Source organism: Chiloscyllium plagiosum, unplaced genomic scaffold (genome assembly GCF_037043375.1).
Source record: "Chiloscyllium plagiosum isolate Xiang-an unplaced genomic scaffold, Cpla_swu_hap1 HiC_scaffold_31, whole genome shotgun sequence".
Lineage (NCBI taxonomy): Eukaryota > Metazoa > Chordata > Chondrichthyes > Orectolobiformes > Hemiscylliidae > Chiloscyllium > Chiloscyllium plagiosum.
The window spans coordinates 438,612-459,909 of record NW_028270169.1 but is presented as its reverse complement, the minus strand read 5'-3'; the positions used below and the strand labels follow the sequence as shown (position 1 = coordinate 459,909).

Sequence of the window (21,298 nt, the reverse complement as noted above, 5' to 3'; positions counted from 1 at the left end):
TTTTGAGAAGATTTGTAGATCAGGTTGAGGTTTTGGATGTAGGTTTGCTCGCTGAGCTGAAAGGTTCATTTCCAGATGTTTCATTACCTTACTAGGTAACATCTTCAGTGGACCTCATGCAAAGCAATGCTGAAACTTCCTGGGCTACCATGATGCCAAGGAGTAGTCTGGCAATCATTTCAGAGATGTCTTTGATGTAGGGGAGGAGTGGCTAGGGTTTCTGGACGTGTTTGTCTGCTTGTTTGGGTTTGTTGCTGAGAAATCGGCGAACTGTGTTCATTAGGTGAAAATGTGTTGCTGGAAAAGCGCAGCAGGTCAGGCAGCATCCAGGGAACAGGAGAATCGACGTTTCGGGCATAAGCCCTTCTTCAGGCTTATGCCCGAAACGTCGATTCTCCTGTTCCCTGGATGCTGCCTGACCTGCTGCGCTTTTCCAGCAACACTTTTTCAGGTCTGATCTCCAGCATCTGCAGACCTCACTTTCTCCTGTGTTCATTAGGTAACATCTTCAGTGGACCACATGCAAAGCAATGCTGAAAATTCCTGCTTTCTACTTATATGTTTGGGTTTCTTTGGGTTGGTGATGTCATGTCCTGTGGTGATGTTATTTCCTGCGGTGAAGTCACTTCCAGTTCCTTTTCTCAGGGGGTGGTAGATGGGGTCTAACTTGATGTGTTTGTTGATAGAATTCCGGTTGGAATGCCATGCTTCTAGGAATTCTCGTGCGTGTCTTTGTTTGGCTTGTCCTAGGATGGATGTATTGTCCCAGTGGAAGTGGTGTCCTTCCTCAAGCGTATGTGAGGATACTAATGAGAGACGGTCATGTCTTTTTAAGGTTAGTTGGTGTTCATGTATTCTGGTGGCTAGATTTCTGCCTGTTTGTCCAATGTAGTGTTTGTTACAGTCCTTGCACGGTATTTTGTAAATAACGTTAGTTTTGCTCATTGTCTGTACAGGGTTTTTAGTATGCTGGTGGGTTTGTGGGCTACCATGATGCCAAGGGGTCTCAGTAGTCTGGCAGTTATTTCTGAGATGTCTTTGATGTAGGGGAAGAGTGGCTAGGATTTCTGGGAGTGTTTTGTCTGCTTAGTTGGGTTTGTTGCTGAGAAATCGGCGGACTGTGTTCATTGGGTACCCATTCTGCCAGACTACTCTGCCAGGTAACAAAATGTCTGGAAATGAACCTTTCAGCTCAGTGAGCAAACCTACATCCAAAATTCTGATAAATCTGCTCTGCACCCTCTCTAAAACTTCCACTTCCTTCCTAAAATAAGGCAATCAGAATTGAACACAGTATTCCAAGTGTGGTCTAACCAGGACACTATAGAGCTGCAGCATAACCTCACTGCTATGAAACTCAATCCCCCTGCTAATGAAAGCCAACACACCATACGCCTTCTGAACAAACCTATCAACTTGAGTGGTAATTTTGAGGGATCTATGGACATGGACCCCAAGATTCCTCTGTTCCTCCACACTGCCAAGAATCCCGCCTTTAAGCTTGTATTTACCATTCAGATTCAACCTTCCAAAATGAATGACTTCACACTTTTCCAGGTTGAACTTCATCTGCCACTTATCAGCCCAGTTCTGCATCCTGGAGAACATGAGGACTGCAGATGCTGGAGATCATAGTCGAGAGTATGGTGCTGGAAAAGCACTGCAGGCCAGGCAGTATCCAAGAAGCAGGAAAATCGACGTTTCAGGCATAAGCCCGTTATCAGGAATGAGGCTTATGGGTGGGGGGGCTGAGAGATAAATGGGAGGGGTGTGGGGCTGGGGGGTGGAAGGTAACTGGGAATGCAATAGGTAGATGAAGGTGGGGGAGAAGGTGATAGGTCGGAGGAGAGTTTGGAGGGTAGAGGAAGGAGAAGCAGATAGATACTGTGCTCCAACCTCCGCTCCATCTTCCACGCCGACCTATCACTTTCTCCCCCACCTTCATCTACCTATTGCGTTCCCAGTTACCTCCACCACCACGCCCACCCCCTCCAGCCCCAGCCCCATCCCCCTCCCATTAATCTCTCAGCCCCCTGGCCCACAAGCCTCATTCCTGATGAAGCGCTTATGCCCGAAACATCAATTCTCTTGCTGCTCGGACGCTGCCTGCCTGCAGTTCTGCATCCTTCAAGGTCCTGTTGCAACCTACATCCGCCCTCCACACTGTCCTCCACCCCACCAATCTTCATGTTATTGGCAAACTTACTTATCCATCCTTCCACTTCCTCATCCAAGTCATTTCTAAAAATCATAAACAGTAGAGGTCCTCGAACTGAATCCTGCATGAAATACCACTGGTCACCGAGCTCCAGGCTGAATAATTTCCATTGACTATCATCCTCTGTCTTCTATGGGCCAACCAACTCTGTATCCAGAAAGCTAGATCTCCCTGTATCCCATGCCTCCTGACTTTCTGAATGAGCCACCACGGGGAACCTTACCATAACCCCTTGCTAAAATCCATGTACACCACATCCACTGCTCTACCTTCATCACGTGTTTTGTCACATCCCCAAAGAATTCAATAAGATTTGTGAGGAATGACCTCCTTCTCACAAAGCCATATTGATTTTTTCTAATTAAGCTATGATTTCCAAATAATCATAAATCCTGTCTCTCAACGCCCTCTCCAGTAATTTGCCCACCACAGAAGTAAAACTGACTGGTATGTAGTTCCCAGCCTAATCCCTATTCCCTTTCTTGAACAAGGGAATAACATTTGCCCCTTCCAATCATCTGGCACTACTTCAGTGGACAATGAGGATGCAGCAATATCTTCCCTCACTTCCTGTAGTAATGTTGGGTATATCCCGTCTGGCCCAAGGACTTATCTATCCTTATGTTTTTCAAAATTTTCGGCATATCCTTCTTTTTAACATTAACCTGTTACAGCATATCAGTCTGTTTCATGCGGTCCTCAAGGTCCCTCTCAGAGTCATGAATACTGAAGCAAAGGACCTCCCCTACCTCCTCCACCTCCACGTACAAGTTCCCTCTACTATCGCTGGTTGGCCCTACCATTGCTCTTGCCATCTTCTTGTTCCTTAAGTAAGTGTAGAACGCCTTAGAGTTTTCCTTAATCTTACCTGCTGAAGCTTTTTTATGCTCCCTTCTAGCTCTAAGTCCATTCTTCAGTTCCTTCCTCACTACCATGTAATCCTCTAGAGCCCTGTCTGATCCTTGTCTTCTCAACCTTAAGTAAATTTCGTTCCTCCTCGTGACTAGATGTTCAACATCCCTTGTCATCCACAGTTCTTTCCACTTACCATCCCTTCCTTGCCTCAGTGGGACAAACCTGTCCAGCACCATCAGCAAGTGCTCCCTAAACAACTTCCTCATTTCTGTCATGCATTTCCCTGAGAATATCTGTTCCCAATTAGGCGCCCCAGCTCCTGCCTAAAAGCATCGTAATCCCCCCTCCCCTAATTAAATACTTTCCCATACCATCTATCTCCATAAGTAAAGGTCAGGGAGTTGGGATCACTATCATCGAAATGTCCTCCCACTAAGAGAGCGTACACTTGGCCTGGTTTGTTGTCAAGTGCCAAATCCAATATGACCTCCCCTCTAGTCAGCCTATCTACATACTGAGTCAAGAATCCTTCCTGGACATACTTGACAAAAACTTCTCCATCCAAACGATTTGAACTAAGGAAGAACAAATCAATATTAATAAAGTTAAAGTTACCCATGACAACAACCCTGTTACTTCTGCACCTGTCCAAAATCTGCCTCCCAATCTGCTCCACCATGTCTGTTACTATTGTGGAGTCTGTAGAAAACTCCCAATAAAGTGACTGCTCCCATCCGGTTTCTGACTTCCACCCATACGGACTCTGTAGATAGACTCTCCTCATTGGCCTCCCTTTCTGCAGCTAAGATACTAGCCCTCATTAGCAATGCCACACCCCCACCTCTTTTAGCTGCCCCCCACCCACACCTAAACCCTGGAACATCCAACAACCATTCCTGCCCCTTTAATATCCAAGTATCCGTAATGGCCACAACATCATAGTTCCAAGTAGTGATCCATGCTCTAAGTTCATCATCGATATTCATGATACTTCTTGCGTTAAAACAGATACACTTCAAGTATACGAAATAAGGTAGGTGAACTTGCAGCGTGGGTTGGTACCTGGGACTTCAATGATGTGGCTATTACGGAGACATGGGTAAAACAGGGACAGGATTGGCTGTTGCAGGTTCCAGGGTTTAAATGTTTTAGTAGGGTCAGAGGTGGGGTAAAAGAGGGGGAGGTGTGGCATTGCTTGTCAAAGATCGTATTACAGCGGTGGAAAGGACGATGGATGAAGACTCGCCATCTGAGGTAGTTTGGGCTGAGGTTAGGAATAGGAAAGGTGAGGTCACCCTGTTAGGAGTTTTTTTACAGGCCTCCTATTAGTCCTAGAGACGTAGAAGAAAGGATTGCGAGGATGATTCATGAGAAGAGTGAAAGTAATAGGGTGGTTGTTATGGGGGACTTTAACTTTCCTGATATTGATTGGGAAAGCTATAGCTCTAGTTCGTTAGATGGGTCGGTGTTTGTCCAATGTGTGCAGGAGGGTTTCCTGACACAATATGTAGATAGGCCAACAAGAGGTGAGGCCATACTGGATTTGGTTCTGGGTAACGAACCAGGCCAGGTGTTAGAATTAGAGGTAGGTGAACACTTTGGGGACAGTGACCACAATTCGGTGACTTTTACTCTAGTGGTGGAGAGGGATAAGTGTGCACTGCAGGGCAAGAGTTATAGCTGGGGGCAGGGAAATTATGATGCGGTGAGGCAAGACTTAGGATGCGTGGCTTGGAAAAGTAGGCTTCAAGGCAAGGGCGCAATTGATATGTGGAGCTTGTTCAAGGAGCAACTATTGAGTGTCCTTGATAAGTATGTACCTGTCAGGCAGGGAGGAAAGGGTCGTGTGAGGGAGCCGTGGTTTAATAAGGAATTGGAATCCCTTGTTAAATGGAAGAGGACGGCCTATGTAAAGATTAGGCGTGAAGGTTCAATTGGGGCAATTGAGAGTTATAAGGTAGCCAAGAAGGATCTGAAGAGAGAGCCAAGAGCAGCAAGGAGGGGACATGAAAGGTCCTTAGTTGGTAGGATTAGGGAAAACCCCAAGGCTTTCTATAGGTATGTCAGGAATAAAAGAATGACTAGGGTAGGAATAGGTCCAGTCAAGGATAGTAGTGGGAAGTTGCGTGTGGAGGCTGAAGAAATTGGGGAGACACTGAATGAATACTTTTCGTCAGTATTCACTCAGGAACAGGACATTGTTGCCGATGTGAATACTGAGTCACAATTAAGTAGAATGAATGGCTTTGAGGTATGTAGGGAAGAGGTGTTGGAAATTCTGGAAAGGGTGAAAATAGATAAGTCCCCTGGGCCTGATGGCATTTATCCTAGGATTCTCTGGGAAGCAAGGGAGGAGATTGCAGAGCCATTGGCCTTGATTTTTATGTCCTCGTTGTCTACAGGAGTAGTGCCAGAAGACTGGAGGCTAGCAAATGTGATTCTCTTGTTCAAGGAGGGGAGTAGGGATAACCCTAGTAACTATAGGCCGGTGAGTCTCACTTCTGTTGTGGGCAAAGTCTTAGAGAGAATTGTAAGGGATAGGATTTATGAACATCTGGATAGGAATAATGTGATCAAGGATAGTCAGCATGGTTTTGTGAAGGGCAGGTCGTGCCTCACAAACCTTATTGAATTCTTTGAGAAGGTGACTAAGGAGGTGGACGAGGGGAAAGCGGTAGATGTGGTATATATGGATTTTAGTAAGGCATTTGATAAGGTTCCCCATGGTAGGCTACTGCAAAAAATGCATTGAGGGTGAGTTGGAGGTTTAGATTAGGAATTGGCTGGCTGGAAGAAGACAGAGGGTAGTAGTTGATGGTAAAGGTTCATCTTGGAGTTCCGTTACTAGCGGTGTTCCGCAAGGATCTGTTTTGGGACCATTGCTGTTTGTCATTTTTATAAATGACCTGGAGGAGGGGCTAGAAGGTTGGGTGAGCAAGTTTGCAGATGATACGAAAGTCAGAGGAGTTGTTGACAATGAGGAAGGATGTGGCAGGTTACAGCGGGATATAGATAAGCTGCAGAACTTGGCAGAAGGTGGCAAATGGAGTTCAATGTAGCTAAGTGTGAGGTGATTCACTTTGGTAAGAGTAACAAAAAGATGGGGTACTGGGCTAATGGTCGGATACTTGGTAGTGTGGATGAGCAGAGGGATCTTGGTGTCCATGTACACAGATCTTTGAAAGTTGCCACCCAGATAAATAGTGCGGTGAAGAAGGCATATGGCGTACTGGCTTTTATTGGTAGAGGAATTGAGTTCCGGAGTACTGAGATCATGTTGCAGTTGTATAAGACTCTGGTGCGGCCGCATCTGGAGTATTGTGTGCAGTTTTGGTCGCCATACCATAGGCAGGATGTGGAGGCACTGGAACAGGTGCAGAGGAGGTTTACCAGGATGTTGCCTGGTATGGTAGGAAGATCGTATGAGGAAAGGCTGAGGCACTTGGGGTTGTTTTCATTGGAGAAAAAAAGGTTTAGGGGTGACTTGGTAGAGGTGTACAAGATGATTAGGGGTTTAGATAGGGTTGACTGTGAGAACCTTTTTCCACGTATGGAGTCAGCTATTACGAGGGGGCATTGCTTTAAATTAAGGGGTGGTAGGTATAGGACAGATGTTAGGGGTAGGTTCTTTACTCAGTGAGTCGCGAGTTCATGGAATGCACTGCCAGTAGCAGTGGTGGACTCTCCCTCTTTATGGGCATTTAAGCGGGCATTGGATAGGCATATGGAGGATAGTGGGCTAGTATAGGTTAGGTGGGCTTGGATCGGCACAACATCGAGGGCCAAAGGGCCTGTACTGCGCTGTATTCTTCTATGTTCTATGTAACTCATCACACTGACTGCACCTTTGCCCTATCACCTGCCTATGCCTCTTTACAGACTCTCTGCACACTGTAACTGGCTGTTCATACGTACTCCATTAGCTCTGGTTCCCATATCCCTGTCAATCAAGTTTAAACCCGCCTGAGGAGCTCTAGCAAAGCTGCTGCCCAGGATATTGGTGCCCCTCCTATTCAGATGCAACCCGTCCTTCTTGTACAGGTCCCACCTTCCCCAGAAGGTATCCCAATGATCCACATATATGAAGGCCTGTCTCCTAAACCAGCCCTGTAGCCATGTGTTCACCTGTACTCGTTCTCTGTTCCGAGCCTCACTAGCCTGTGGCACCGGTAGCAATCCTGAGATTACCAATCTGCTTGTCTCACCTTCTAGCTTCCAAGCTAACTCCTGATATTCTCTTTTCAGGTCCTCATCTCTTTCCCTACCTATGCCATTGATACCAATGTGCACCACAACTTCTGGCTGCTCACCCTTCCCCTTAAGAATCGTGTAGAATCAATCCAAGACATCCCTGACCTTGGCACCTGAAAGGCAACATACCATCAAGTCTCGTTTGCGGGAGAAGAGACCACGAAGAGTACAAAGATAGGCTTAGAAAGCATATATGTAAACACATTAAATATGCTGAATATAACTGGTGAGCTAAAGCAAAAATAGCCATGTGATTATATGATACAATTTACTTTTACTCATTGGTGGGATGTGGGCATCACTGGCTAAGCCAGAATCTATTGCCCATTCCTAGTTGCCCTTCAGGAAGTGGTCCTGAGTTCTTTCTTGATCACTATAGTCCATTTTGTCCAGATCGACCCACAATGCTGTTAAAGAGAGAGCTCCAGGATTTTAGGTTTGCTTGCTGAGCTGAAAGGTTCATTTCCAGACATTTCGTTACCTGACTAGGTAATATCTTTCGTGGACCTCATACAAAGCAATGCTGAAAATTCATGCTTTCTATTAATATATTTGGGTTTCTTTGGGTTGGTGATGTAATTTCCTGTGGTGAAGTCACTTCCTGTTCCTTTTCTCAGGGGGTGGTAGATGGGATCTAACTTGATGTGTTTGTTGATAGAGTTCCGGTTGGAATGCCATGCTTCTAGGAATTCTCTTGCATGTCTTTGTTTGGCTTGTCCTAGGATGGATGTATTGTCCCAGTCGAAGTGGTGTCCTTCCTCATCCGTATGTGAGGATACTAATGAGAGAGGGTCATGTCTTTTTGTGGCTAGTTGGTGTTCATCCTGGTGGCTAGTTTGCTGCCTGTTTATTCAACGTAGTGTTTGTTACAGTCCTTGCACGGTATTTTGTAAATGACGTTAGTTTTGCTCATTGTCTGTATAGGGTCTTTCAAGTTCATTAGTTGCTGTTTTAGTGTGTTGGTGGGTTTGTGGGCTACCATGATGCCAAGGGGTCTACTCAGAAGGTAACAAAACGTCTGGAAATGAACCTTTCAGCTCAGCAAGCAAACCTACATCCAAAACCTCAACCTGAGCTACAAATCTTCTCAAAACTCGTTATGATACAATAGTGATAACAGAAAAATAACTGAAGAATGGTGAGGGCTGGACATTTAATACGGAAGTGTGCAAAGTGTTTTGAAAAGATAGGTAAGCTTAATAAGTAAAAATGTTGACTACAGTGCTCCTGAATATTATTCAGAAATTCTTTTGCCTTCTTAGTCCAATAGTATCCCAATTAGTATTTGGGTAATTGAAGTCACTCAATATCACAACTCTATACTTCTTGCTAACTACTAATTACTCTGGCTACCTAGCCACGTAAAGTGTGAAAAAGATTTTTCTTACATTGCATTTGTTTCTTTTGCACTTCAAATCCGTGCCCTCTTACTCTTGAGCTTGCTGTGAGTGGGAAGCATTTCCCTCTATCTATCTATCCTATCCATACACCTGATGATTTTAGAAACTTTTATCAAATCTCCTCTCCAAGTAAAACAGTCCTAACCAATCTTCATAACTAGAGTTTCTCAGCCCTGAAACCATTCTTGTAAATGTCTTTTGTACTTTCTCCAAAATGTACACAATTTCTTCTGAAGTGTGGTGCCCAGAATTGTATACAACATTTCTTCTGTGGTCACATTTCTTTTTGCTTGCTCTGGTTGAGCAGAGCATAGCATACCAAGAATATGGGGCACACACAGTCAGGGCTTTTCATCTGCTTCATCATAGCCTTGATGGAAAAGTATGGCTGCACCATATCTACACTTGTGGGCGGCACGGTGGCACAGTGGTTAGCACTGCTGCCTCACAGAACTAGAGACCCGGGTTCAATTCCCGCCTCAGGCGACTGACCGTGTGGAGTTTGCACGTTCTCCCAGTGTCTGCGTGGGTTTCCTCCGGGTGCTCTGGTTTCCTCCCACAGTCCAAAGATGTGCAGGTCAGGTGAATTGGCCATGCTAAATTGCCCGTAGTGTTAGGTAAGGAGTAAATGTAGGGGTATGGGTGGGTTGCGCTTCGGCGGGGCGGTGTGGACTTGTTGGGCCGAAGGGCCTGTTTCCACACTGTAAATAATCTAATCTAATCTAATCTAATCTTGACCTCAGTCAGGTGGCTGCAGAATGGAGTTAGCAACCATGGTTGCAGAGGATAAATTTTATCTGCCAATATCCATTCTTGTAAGACATCCAGCCCTTGATAGTTTATTATACTTCTTCAGACAGCGAGACATGGAGATCTCAGACAAGGAGGCCATGGAATGCCTCCACATGGACCTTTGACAGAGGGACCTAATTCCGATGAATGCAGCACAAGCCACATCAGTAGTAGATGGTAGTGCTGTATGATTGTCAATATCTTGTTTCCTCCATCCCACATCATCTAGGAATGGCAGCATTACATATAAGAGGATATTGAAGATACTGACAGTTCAAGATGACAGGACATCAATTCTGTTCCCTTGTAGCCTATGAAATCTTGATTGACTGAATTGTGGCCTGCAGATTGTCTGTGTTTACATCTGCTTCACTGAAATGACTATCTTCAATAACCAATAATTATTTTTATGTTGTGAATGTTAGTGGACAACTAAAAACTCATTGGATGCTCCACAAATATCCCCATCCTCAATGATGGATGAAACCAGTAAAAGATCAATGCGAAGGATAAGGTTGAAGCATTCACATCAATCTTTAGCCCAAGGCGCCAAATAGATGATCCATCTGGCCCTCCTCCAGAGGTCCCCATCATCACAGATGCCAGTCTTCAGTCAATTCCATTCACTCTATGTGATATCAAGAAATGGTTGGAGGCAATGGAATTTGTAAACACTTGTGCTCCAGAACTTCCTGCAGCCCTGTTCAAGCAGTTCCAGTACAGTTGCAACACCAGCATCTACCAGACGCTGTGGAAAATTGCCCAGGTATACATATCCTGTACATGAAAAGCAGGACAAATCCAACCCGGTCAATTACAGTCCTGTTAGTCTCCTCCTGATCATCAGTAAAGTGATGGAAGGTGTAATCAACAGTGTTATTATGCAGCAGCTGCTCAGCAATAATGTGTTCACTGATGCCCAGTTTGGGTTTTGCCAGTACCACTCAGCTCCTGACCTCATTACAGTATTGGTTCAAAAATGGACAAAAATGAGGTGACGAGAGAGCGATAGCCCTTGACATCAAGGCCATATTCGACCAGTGTGGCATCAAGAAGCCCTAGAAAAACTGGAATCAATGGAAATTAATGGCAATCCTTCTGCTGGTTGGAATCATTCCTGACTATATAGGAAGATAGTTGTGGTTGTTAAAGGTCAGTCATATCATCTCCAGGATATCTCGGCAGTTACTCAAGGTAATATCCTTGGCTCAACCATCTTCAACTGCTTCATCAATGATGTGGAGGTGGCAGTGTTGGACTGGGGTGGACAAAGTTAAAATTCACACAGCAACAGATTATAATCCAATAGGTTTATTTGGAAGTACTAGCTTTTGGAGTGTTGCTCCTTCATGATGGAGGCTACCTGATGAAAAAGCAGTGTCTCCAAGCTAGTACTTCCAAATATACCTACTGGACTATAACCTGACCTTCCTTCCATCATAAAATCAGAAATGGGGATGTTTGCTGATGATTTCACCATTTGCAACTTCTCAGGTACTGAACAAGTCTATGGTTATTGTCCAACAATACCCTGGCTTGAGTTGACAAGTGGCAAGTAACATTCACATGACACAAATAACAAGCAATGGCCATCTCCAAGAAGGGACAACCTAACCATTGCCCCTTGTCATTCAATGGTGTCACCAATACTGAATCCTGAACTATCAACATCCTGAGGTTACCACTGATTAGAAACTCAACTGGCCTCACGGTGGCACAGCAGTTAGCACTGCTGGTTCATAGCGCCAGAGACCCGGGTTCAATTCCCACCTCAGGCAACTGTCTGTGTGGAGTTTGCACATTCTCCCAGTGTCTGTATGGGTTTCCTCTGGGTGCTCCGGTTTCCTCCCACAGTCCAAAAATGTGTAGGTTAGGTGAATTGGCCATGCTAAATGACCCATAGTATTAGGTGAAGGGGTAAATGTAGAGGATTGGGTCTGGGTGAGTTGCTCTTCGGAGGGTCGGTGTGGACTTGGTAGGCCGAAGGGCCTGTTTCCACACTAAGTAATCTAATCTAATCTAATCATAAATACAGTAGCTACAAGAGCAGGTCAGAGGCTAGGAATATTGTAGCAAGTAACACACCTCTTAATTCTATAAAGCCTGTCCACCATATACAAGGCCTACGTCAGGAATCTTTAGTGGTGCCGGTGTTGGACTGGACTGATGAAGGAGCAGCGCTCTGAAAGCTAGTGCTTCCAAATAAGCCTGTTGGGACTATAACCTGGTGTTGTGTGATTTTTAACTAAGTTAAGAGTGTAATATAATACAATACATCCCACTTGCCTGGGTGGATGCAGCTCTAACACCTTTAACTCAAGAAGCACTCATCACCACCCAGGAAAAAAAACAATAGATTTAATTGGCACTACGCCCACAAGCATTCACTTCCTCCATCACCAAATATCCTTAGAAGGCACCTTCCAAACTCACAACCATTTTCATCTGGGAGGACAAGGCAACAATATTTTGGAATACTACCACCTGTAAGTTCCCCTTTAAGCCATTCACCATCCTGACTTGCAAATATATTGTCATTCTTTCACTGGCGCTGGGTCAAAATCCTGGAATATCCTTCCGAAGCCATACAAAGAACAAAGAAAATTTACAGCCCAGAAACAGGTCCTTCATCTCTCCAAGCCTGTGCCGATCCAAATCCACAGTCAAAACTAATCGCCCAATTATAGAATCATAGAGTCATAAAGGTGTACAGCATGGAAACAGACCCTTCGGTCCAACCCTTACATGCCGACCAGATATCCCAACCCAATCTAGTCCCACCTACCAGCACCCAGCCCATATCCCTCCAAACCCTTCCTATTCATATACCCATCTAAATGCCTCTTAAATGTTGCCATTGTACCAGCCTCCACCACATCCTCTGGCAGCTCATTCCATACACATACCATCCTCTGCATGAAAAAGTTGCCCCTTAGGTCTCTTATATATCTTTCCCCTCTCACCCTAAACCTATGCCCTCTAGTTCTGGACTCCCCGACCCCAGGGAAAAGACTTTGTCTATTTATCCTATCCATGCCCCTCATAATTTTGTAAACCTCTATAAGGTCACCCCTCAGCCTCCAAAGCTCCAGGGAAAACAGCCCCAGCCTGTTCAGCCTCTCCCTGTAGCTCAGATCATCCAACCCTGGCAACATCCTTGTAAATCTTTCCTGAACCATTTCAAGTTTCACAACATCTTTCCGATAGGAAGGAGACCAGAATTGCACACAACATTCCAACAGAGGCCTAACCAATGTCCTGTACAGCCGCAACATGACCTCCCAACTCCTGTACTCAATACTCTGACCAATAAAGGAAAGCATACCAAACACCTTCTTCACTATCCTATCTACCTGTGACTCCACTTTCAAGGAGCTATGAACCTGCACTCCAAGGTCTCTTTGTTCAGCAACACTCCCTAGGACCTTACCATTAAGTGCATTAGTCCAGCTAAGATTTGCTTGCCCAGAATGCAGCACCTCGCATTTATCTGAATTAAAATCCATCTGCCACTTCTCAGCCCATTGGCCCATCTAGTCCAGATTCTGTTGTAATCTGAGGTAACTGTCTTTACTGTCCACTACACCTCCAATTTTGGTGTCATCTGCAAACTTACTGACTGTACCTCTTATGCTCGCATCCAAATCATTTATGTAAATGACAAAAAGTAGAGGGCCCAGCACCAATCCTTGTGGCACTCCACTGGTCACAGGCCTCCAGTCTGAAAAATAACCCTCCACCACCACCACCCTCTGTCTTCTACCCTTGAGCCAGTTCTGTATCCAAATGGCTAGTTCTCCATGTATTCCATGAGATCTAATCTTGCTAATCAGTCTCCCATGGAGAACCTTGTCTAACGCCTTACTGAAGTCCATATAGATCACATCTACTGCTCTGCCCTCATCAATCTTCTAATTCCTAAGGGCTGTATCCTTCTGCTCCCCACCTACTCACACATCTGTCGAGATGCACCTTAAATGAATTTACCAGGCCTGCCTCTACTAGCTCGGCTGGCAACACGTTCCAGGCACCTCCCACCCTGTGAGTAAAGTAATTTCCACGTGTATCCCCCTTAAACTTTTCACCTCTCACCTTGAAAGCGTGACCTTTCGTTATTGAATCCTTCACTCTGAGAAAAAGCTTATCTCTATCTACCCTGTCTATACCCTTCATGATTTTGTAGACCTCAAACAGACCCCTACTCAATCTCCTTCTTTCTAATGAAAACAATCCTAATCTACTCAAGCTCTCTTCATTAGCTAGCAATTTCCATACCACGCAACATCCTCGTAAACCTTCTCTGCACCCTCTCCAAAGCGTCCACATCCTTTTGGTAATGTGGCGACCAGAACTGTACACAGTATTCTAAATGCGGCCGAACCAATATCATGCATAATTTAAACTGACCTGCCAGCTCTTATACTCAATACCCTGTCCGATGAAGGCAAGCATACCATATGCCTTCTTGACCACTCTATCCACCTGTGCAGCCACCTTCAGGATACAATGGACCTGAACTCCCAGATCTCTCTGCTCATCAACTTTTCCCAAGGCTCTTCCGTTTACAGTATTGTTCGCTCTAGAATTAGACCTTCCAAAATACATCACCCCACATTTGCCCGGATTGAACTCTATCTGCCACTTCACCACCCAACTCTCCAGTCTATCTATATTCTCTTGTATTCTTTGACAATCCCCTATGCTTCTGCTACTCCACCAACCTTCATGTCATCTGCAAACTTACTGATCAGACCACCAATGCCCTCTTCCAGATCACTTATGTATATCACAAACAACAATGGCCCAGCACTGATCCCTGTGGAACACCTTTCTCCATTTCGAGAAACTCCCTTCAACTACTACTCTGTCTCCTGTTGCTCAACCAGTTCTTCATCCACCTAGCTAGAACACCCTGCACACCATGTATTTCATTGTTGGTCAACCTACAGGACATGGACTGAAGTGGTTAAAGAAGGCAGCTTACTACCTTCTAACATACAACGAGGGATGAGCAATAAATACACGTACTCACATCCTTAGTGAAAAAAAAGTGACCACAAATTAAGCAAATACTCCACTGCAGAGTATGATAGGACATGTGCAGAGTATTGGTAGCCACATCCCAAATAGATCAGCAAGTTTGTTTAATAGATTCTGTTTGGTTTTGCCTACTATTTTCTTCAGATATTCATGGAGGATAGGTACTCTCTAGGTTTATTAAGATAGGACTGGCATTTTACATTAAGTTACTTGTAACAAACCTTTAAATATATTTTGAAATTGATGCAGGGAATAAAATATATCCATGTTAATGTCAATTAAATCTAATAATGAATAGATTACATTAGGTAAATATTTACAAAATTCAATGCTGCACTAGAAATATTCTTCCATGAAATTGTACATTAGCTAGGCTGTTAAAGGAAACAAACTTACCACTCCATCTTGTACCAGACTCAAAACTGTTTCATTTTGCACTGTTTTCCCAGTGAAGTGATTGGCAACATGTTCCTCCAAGGAAGTGTTTATCTGATTTGTGAGTACTCTATGGGCTCTTCCTATAGTGAGCAATAAAAACACTGGTTGTGAATAATCATTTTGAACTCGCAAGTTAACTGTTGAGTAAAATTATTGGATTGGCATCATATTAATATCCATAAAGGCAATGATAATCCTTTGAATAAAAGTGATGCTTGCCTTTGATTTAAATGTTTTTCATCTCAGAGTTGCATATGGTTGACTGGAAGTTGTATTGGTGTTTCTTTTTGAGACACCTTGCCTCACATTTACAGTATATGGCTGGAGTATGAGATCAATGATTTCAAACTTTAATTATATAATATAGGACTATAATGGATGAACAGCACAGACTAGGGCATTTTGCCGAACAAGTCCATGCCATTCAAGCCTGCTCCCATCCTTCCTCATCTATAACCACAATGGGAACAGAATCACAGAAGTGTCACAGTGCAGAAAGAGATAATTTGTCCAATCACGTCTGCTCTCCAAATGTGCATGATAGTGCCATTAGTGGCATTCTTCTGCCTCTTCCCCATAACCTTACACATTGTTTCTATTTAACTCATCAGTCAATCCCCCCTTGAATGTCTCAGTTGAACTTGTCTCAACCACACTTCCAGGTAGTGCATTCCAGACCTGAAATACTCACACAGAGAATCTCAGCAGATCTGACAGACAGCCTCTGTGGAGAGAAACCAGAATTCACGTTTGGGTCCAGTGACCCTTCTTCAGGACTGTTTGCTGCTGGTGTTATGCTTGCCAGCTCATAGAAATGGTTTACATTTAAAACTGAAGGATACTGGCTGGTGAGCTATTTAGCCAGTTTTGAGTATTTGTCTCCCTGGATTAAACCAAACAGGAAAGGTTAAAATCACCTTGTTTAATATTAATAGAGAGTTTTCAGCTGCATAAAATTATCTTAGTTGCTTATCAGAAAAAGCACAAAAAAAAAATCAGAAAACCTGTGAAGAGTAAAGGAAATAGTGAGCGACAAAGTAAAAATAAGGAAAACAGTGAAGGTCCAGCTACTCCTATTTCAGGTTTTAGTCTAGTAAACTTTCTCTGAAAGGGACCAATACTGCATACAGTGGTGCAGAGGTAGTCTCACCAATGCCCTATTTAACTGGAGCATTACTTCCCTATTTTTCGGTATAATTCTCCTTGCAACATTCTGTTAGCTTTCCTAATTATTACTGTACCTGCATTCTAACCTTTGCAATTTATACACAGTCAGGAGTCATGGAGATACTTCTACATTTCATACCTGGTAACTTCTCACCATTTGGATGATATGCTTCTTTCTTATTCTTCCCAACCAAAAGTGCAATTTCACATTTTCCCCCTTTTGCCGGATCTTTGCCAACTCGCTTAACCTTTCTGTATATTTTTGTAGTTTTCGTATGTCCTTTTCACAACTTACTTATCTACCTCTTATACCATCACATTTGGCAGCCATACCTTTCGTCTCTTCATCCAAGACATTTATATAACATACAAAGTTGCAGACCCAGCCCAGGCCACATTTGACAAGTGTTGTGTACAGTTTTGATCACCCTGTTATAAGGAAAGACATAAGTAAACTGAAAAGAATGTGAAGAAGATGACGAGCATGTTACCAGGACTCGTAGGAATAGGTTGGCCAGGATAGGATTTAGTTCCTTGGAACATAGGAGTATACAGGTTGGCCTTATTGAGGCATATAAAATTATGAGATAGAATGAATGCATATAGTTTTTTTCCATGGATGGGGAATTGAAAACTAGAGGGCATAGGTTTTAAGATGAGAGGGGAAAGATTTAAGAAGGGTGTGGGGGGCAACTTCTTCATGCAGAGCGTGGTGGGTAAATGGAATGGGCTGCCAGAGAAAGTGGTTGAGGCAAGTACAATAGCAACATTTAAAAACATTTGGATAGGTACATGGATGGGAAGAATTTAGAGGGATATGGACCAAATGTGGGTAATTGGAACTAGCCGAGTGGACACCATGGTCAGCATAGGCCAATTTGAGCTGAAAGGCCTGTTTCCATGCTGTATTACACTATGATTCTATGATTCTATGACTAATCCCTGTGGCATGCCACTCATTAACTTGCCAATCCAATAAAGACCCAATAGAGTCATAGAATCATAGAGCTGTACAGCATGGAAACAGACTCTTTGATCCAATTTGCCATGCTGACCAGATATCCTAAATTAATCTAGTCCCATTTACCACCATTTAGCCTGTATCCCTCTAAACCCTTCCTATTCAAATATACATGCAGATGCCTTTTAAATGTTGTAATTGAATAAGTCGCCATAACTTCCCCTGGAAACTCATTCCATATACACACCAACCTCTACGTGAAAAAGTTTACCCTTCTTTCCCCTCTCACCTTAATCCTATGCCCTCCAGTTTTGTACTCTGCTGCCCTGGGGAAAAGACCTTGATTATCAACCCTATCCATGCCCCTCATGATTTTATAAATTTCTACAAGGTCACTCATCAGCCTCTGATGCTCCAGGGAAAATAGCCCAAGCCTATTCAGCCTCTCCCTATATGGCAACATCCTTGTAAATCATTTCAGAATCCTTTCAAGTTTCACAACAACCTTCCTTTAGCAGGGAGAACCAGAATTGAGCACAGTATTCCGGAAAGTAGTCTAAGCAATGTCCCATACAAGCACAACATGACCTCCTATACTCATGCAATGACCAATAAAGGCAAGCATACGAAACACCTTCTTCACTATACTGCCTACTTGAAACTCTATATTCAAGGAACTATTGCCACACACTCCAAGGTCTCAGTTCAGCAACACTCTCCAGGATCTTACCATTAAGTATCTAAGTCCTGTCCTGATTTGCCTTTCCAAAATGTAGCACCTCACATTTATCTAAACTAAACTCCATCTGCCACTCCACCAACACCACACTTTTTGAAACTCCTCTGCCCACCAGCTTTATGTCAACTTTATGAATCCTGTTAGCTATCCATGGCAATGTTATTCCCTACACATTCAGCCTTATTTTTCTGCAAATAAAACAATATACTAGAAACACTTAGCAGGTCTGACATCATCTGCAGAGAGAAGCAGAGGTTGCTCAGGGTCTGTCATCTTGATTCGCTATTTTTTCATCCTACAATCTTACCTCTATTAACAGTTCTGGCAGCTCGCTCTACAAAGAGCGTTTTTTCAGATGTAGATAAATCAGTGAAGGAGGCAACGTGGCTTTCTGCCAACTGTTGGAGCACGACGTCAAATAGCTCTTGGCTAAATTCTTGCCAACCCTACGTGAAAAAACAGTGAATCAGTCAGTCTCAGTAAGAATCACAAAGAGGGATACCCCTTCAAAGCAAATTGGGCCACGACTAGGGTTAAAATCAACAGTGAGATAAAATAACCCCTTTCCCATCAATCTTTATGACATCTCGTCACTTTACACTATCTAATCCAATCTCGATTCGGAGATGCCGGTGTTGGACAGGTGTGTACAAAGTTAAAAATCACACAACACCAGGTTATAGTCCAACAGGTTGATTGGGTGAATCCGGGTGTACTTCCGGTTCCTGGTAAATTTGAGTTTATTCCTGGCTTTCCTGTTGAATTCGGGTGCGCTCCCAGTTTTATTTTGTGTGGTGAATCCGTGTGCACAGCTCTATTACCTCGCTCAGACGAACTTGTTCTTTGGCGGCCGCCAGCCACTCGCGTGCCATCGCTGCCTTAAACCAGCTGCGGTCGCCATGGTGACCATCGTGTTGTTGGGGGCGTTGCCGTGGAGCTCGCAGGGGATGTTGGGGTCGCTGCCATTCTGCCCGCTCAGCGCTGTCTCGTCGTTGACGCCATGTGGGGAAGTGAGTTGGAGAGGGACTGAAGCATAGACACAATTCCGTTTATCACAGTTTGTCTTCATTATTACTTTACAGGTCCTCATCTGAATCGAATATAGAAACGCCAAGTGCTATTCCAAGACAAAATACCAAACTAAGCTTGAGATCCAGAACAGCCACACAGAGACCTGCCATTTATGACAAGGCTGACAAGAATAATCCGGTCAATTCACCTGCTTCCCGGATGCTCTCTGACCTGCTGTGCTTTTCCAGCAACACACTCTTGACTCTGATCTCCAGCATCTGCAGACCTCACTTTTCTCCTCCTGACAAGAATAATGGGCAAAAAGGGGAAATCAAGCAGTGTAATGGTAAACAGGACATTCCTACTTAAAGAACTCAGTGTACAGAGGAACCTCGATTATGCGGCGTTTGATTATCTGAATTTTGGATTATCTGGACAAGAGCACAACGTTCTGATGCTTGGTTAAACTGTTATCCGGAATTTGATTATCCAAACAAAATTCTCTCCGCCTGAGGCGCTAGGATAATCGAGGTTCCTCTGTACTCTGTGCTCACTTTGAACGGGAGATCAGTGAAACAGTGTCATCTATTTGAACAGCCTCAGCTGCACTTGTACCCACAGTAACTGCCACAAATGTTAGATCAGCCTCATTAAGAGTGAACCCATTGGAAAGGGACTGGTCCAGAGTAAGATAGATTATCAGAATGAACTAGCTCAGAATATTAAGGCAGTTAGTAAAAATTTCTGTAAATATATAAAACGAAAAAGAGAGGCTGAAGTAAACATTGGTTCTTTAGAGGATGAGAAGGGGGATTTAGTAATGGGATATGAGGAAATGACCGAGGCATTTAACAGATATTTTGTGTCGGTCTTCACAGTGGAAAATATGAATGACATGCCTGTAATTCAGAAAGAGATGAAGGTAGGTGAGGACCTGGAAATAATCATTATCATGAAAGAGGTAGTGTTAGGCAAGCTGAGGGTGGACAAGTCTCCTGGCCCTGATGGACTGCATCCCAAGTTGTAAAAGAAATGACAGGAGAAATAGCAAATGCGCTTGTGGTAATTACCCAAAATTCACTAGAATCTGTGGCAGTTCAAGCAGATTGGAAAACAGCAAATGTGACTCCACTGTTTAAAAACAAGAGGTAGACAAAAGGTGGGAAATTATAGACCAGTTAGTGTAACTTCTGCAGTGGAGAAATGCTTGAGTCTATTATCAAGGAAGAAATAGCAAGGCACCTAGATAGACATTGGGCAGACGCAGCAAGGCTTCATGAAGGACAGCAGGCCAGGCAGCATCCAAGGAGCAGGAGAATCGATGTTTCGGGCATAAGCCCTTTTTCAGGAATGAGGCTGGTGTGCCAAGCGCGCTGAAATAAAAGGAGGGGGGAGGGAATTTGGGGGAGGGGCGCTGGGAATACGATAGGTGGAAGGAGGTGAGGGTGATAGGCCGGAGAGGGGGTGGGGCAGAGAGGTCGAGAAGAAGATTGCAGGTCAAGAGGGCAGTGCTGAATCCGGGGGTTGGGACAGAGCTAAGGTGGGGGGGAGGGGAAATGAGGAAGCTGGAGAAATCTACATTCATCCCATGTGGTTGGAGGGTTCCTAGGTGGAAGATGAGGCGCTTTTCCTCGAGGCGTCGTGTGGCCAGGGTCTGGCAATGAAGGAGGCCAAGGACCTGCATTTCCTTGACGGAGTGGGAGGGGGAGTTAAAGTGTTCAGCCATGGGGCGATTGGGTTGGTTGGTGCGGGTGTCCCAGAGGTGTTCCCTGAAACATTCCGCAAGTAGGCAGCCTGTCTCCCCAATGTAGAGGAGACCACATCGGGTGCAGCGGATACAGTAAATGATGTGTGTGGAGGTACAGGTGAATTTGCGACAGATATGGAAGGATCCATTGGGGCCTTGGAGGGAGGTGAGGGGGGAGGTGTGGGCACAAGTTTTGCACTTCTTGTGGTTGCATGGGAGGTTGGGTTGGTGGGGGGTGTGGACCTGACGAGGGAGTCGCGGAGGGAGTGGTCTCTCCGGAATTTGAGTGGGAGCAGCGGCCGAGTTGAGGTGAACCCGGGAGACTACAGCTAAGGTAAGAGTTTTTTTCAAAATTACTTACCTGTAGCGGGCATCGGTGTTTTGTTTTCTCTCTCCTTCACAGAAAGAGCGGGAGCAGCAGAGGAAGTGACGGCAAGCAGAGGGGCAGCCGAGACCCGGAAGCAGTTAGTGTAAGCTTAGCTGGGTTAGTTTTTTCCCCCTTTAAAAGCGTGGAGGAGAGGAACCCGAGGCACTACACGGGTAGTGCCTCCCACCCGCCCTCCTCCTCTAACCTAATAATAACATCTGTTGTGGCAAGCAGGTAAGTGCTGAATTTTGCTTGTATTATTTAGACACAGTTTTTTTTTAAACAGTTAGCTTTAGAGGGATGGCAGTGAAG

General features: G+C 44.4%; 1 protein-coding gene across 7 annotated transcripts in view; it reads right to left on the bottom strand.

Moving 5' to 3' along the window:
- LOC122561890 (uncharacterized) overlaps positions 1–18,740 on the bottom strand; it is a 258,498-nt gene extending 239,758 nt beyond the window's left edge. For all 7 annotated transcript variants that reach the window (XM_043714223.2, XM_087977089.1, XM_087977092.1 and 4 more), the window contains exons 1-3: positions 18,683–18,740; positions 18,169–18,307; positions 14,953–15,074 (exon numbers count right to left, since the gene is read on the bottom strand). In XM_043714223.2, coding sequence (XP_043570158.2) covers positions 14,953–15,074; positions 18,169–18,307; positions 18,683–18,733 — 312 coding nt within the window. In that variant the 5' untranslated portion in view covers positions 18,734–18,740. The remainder of the gene's footprint in view (positions 1–14,952; positions 15,075–18,168; positions 18,308–18,682) is intronic.
- Between the last annotated feature and the right edge of the window lie 2,558 nt (positions 18,741–21,298).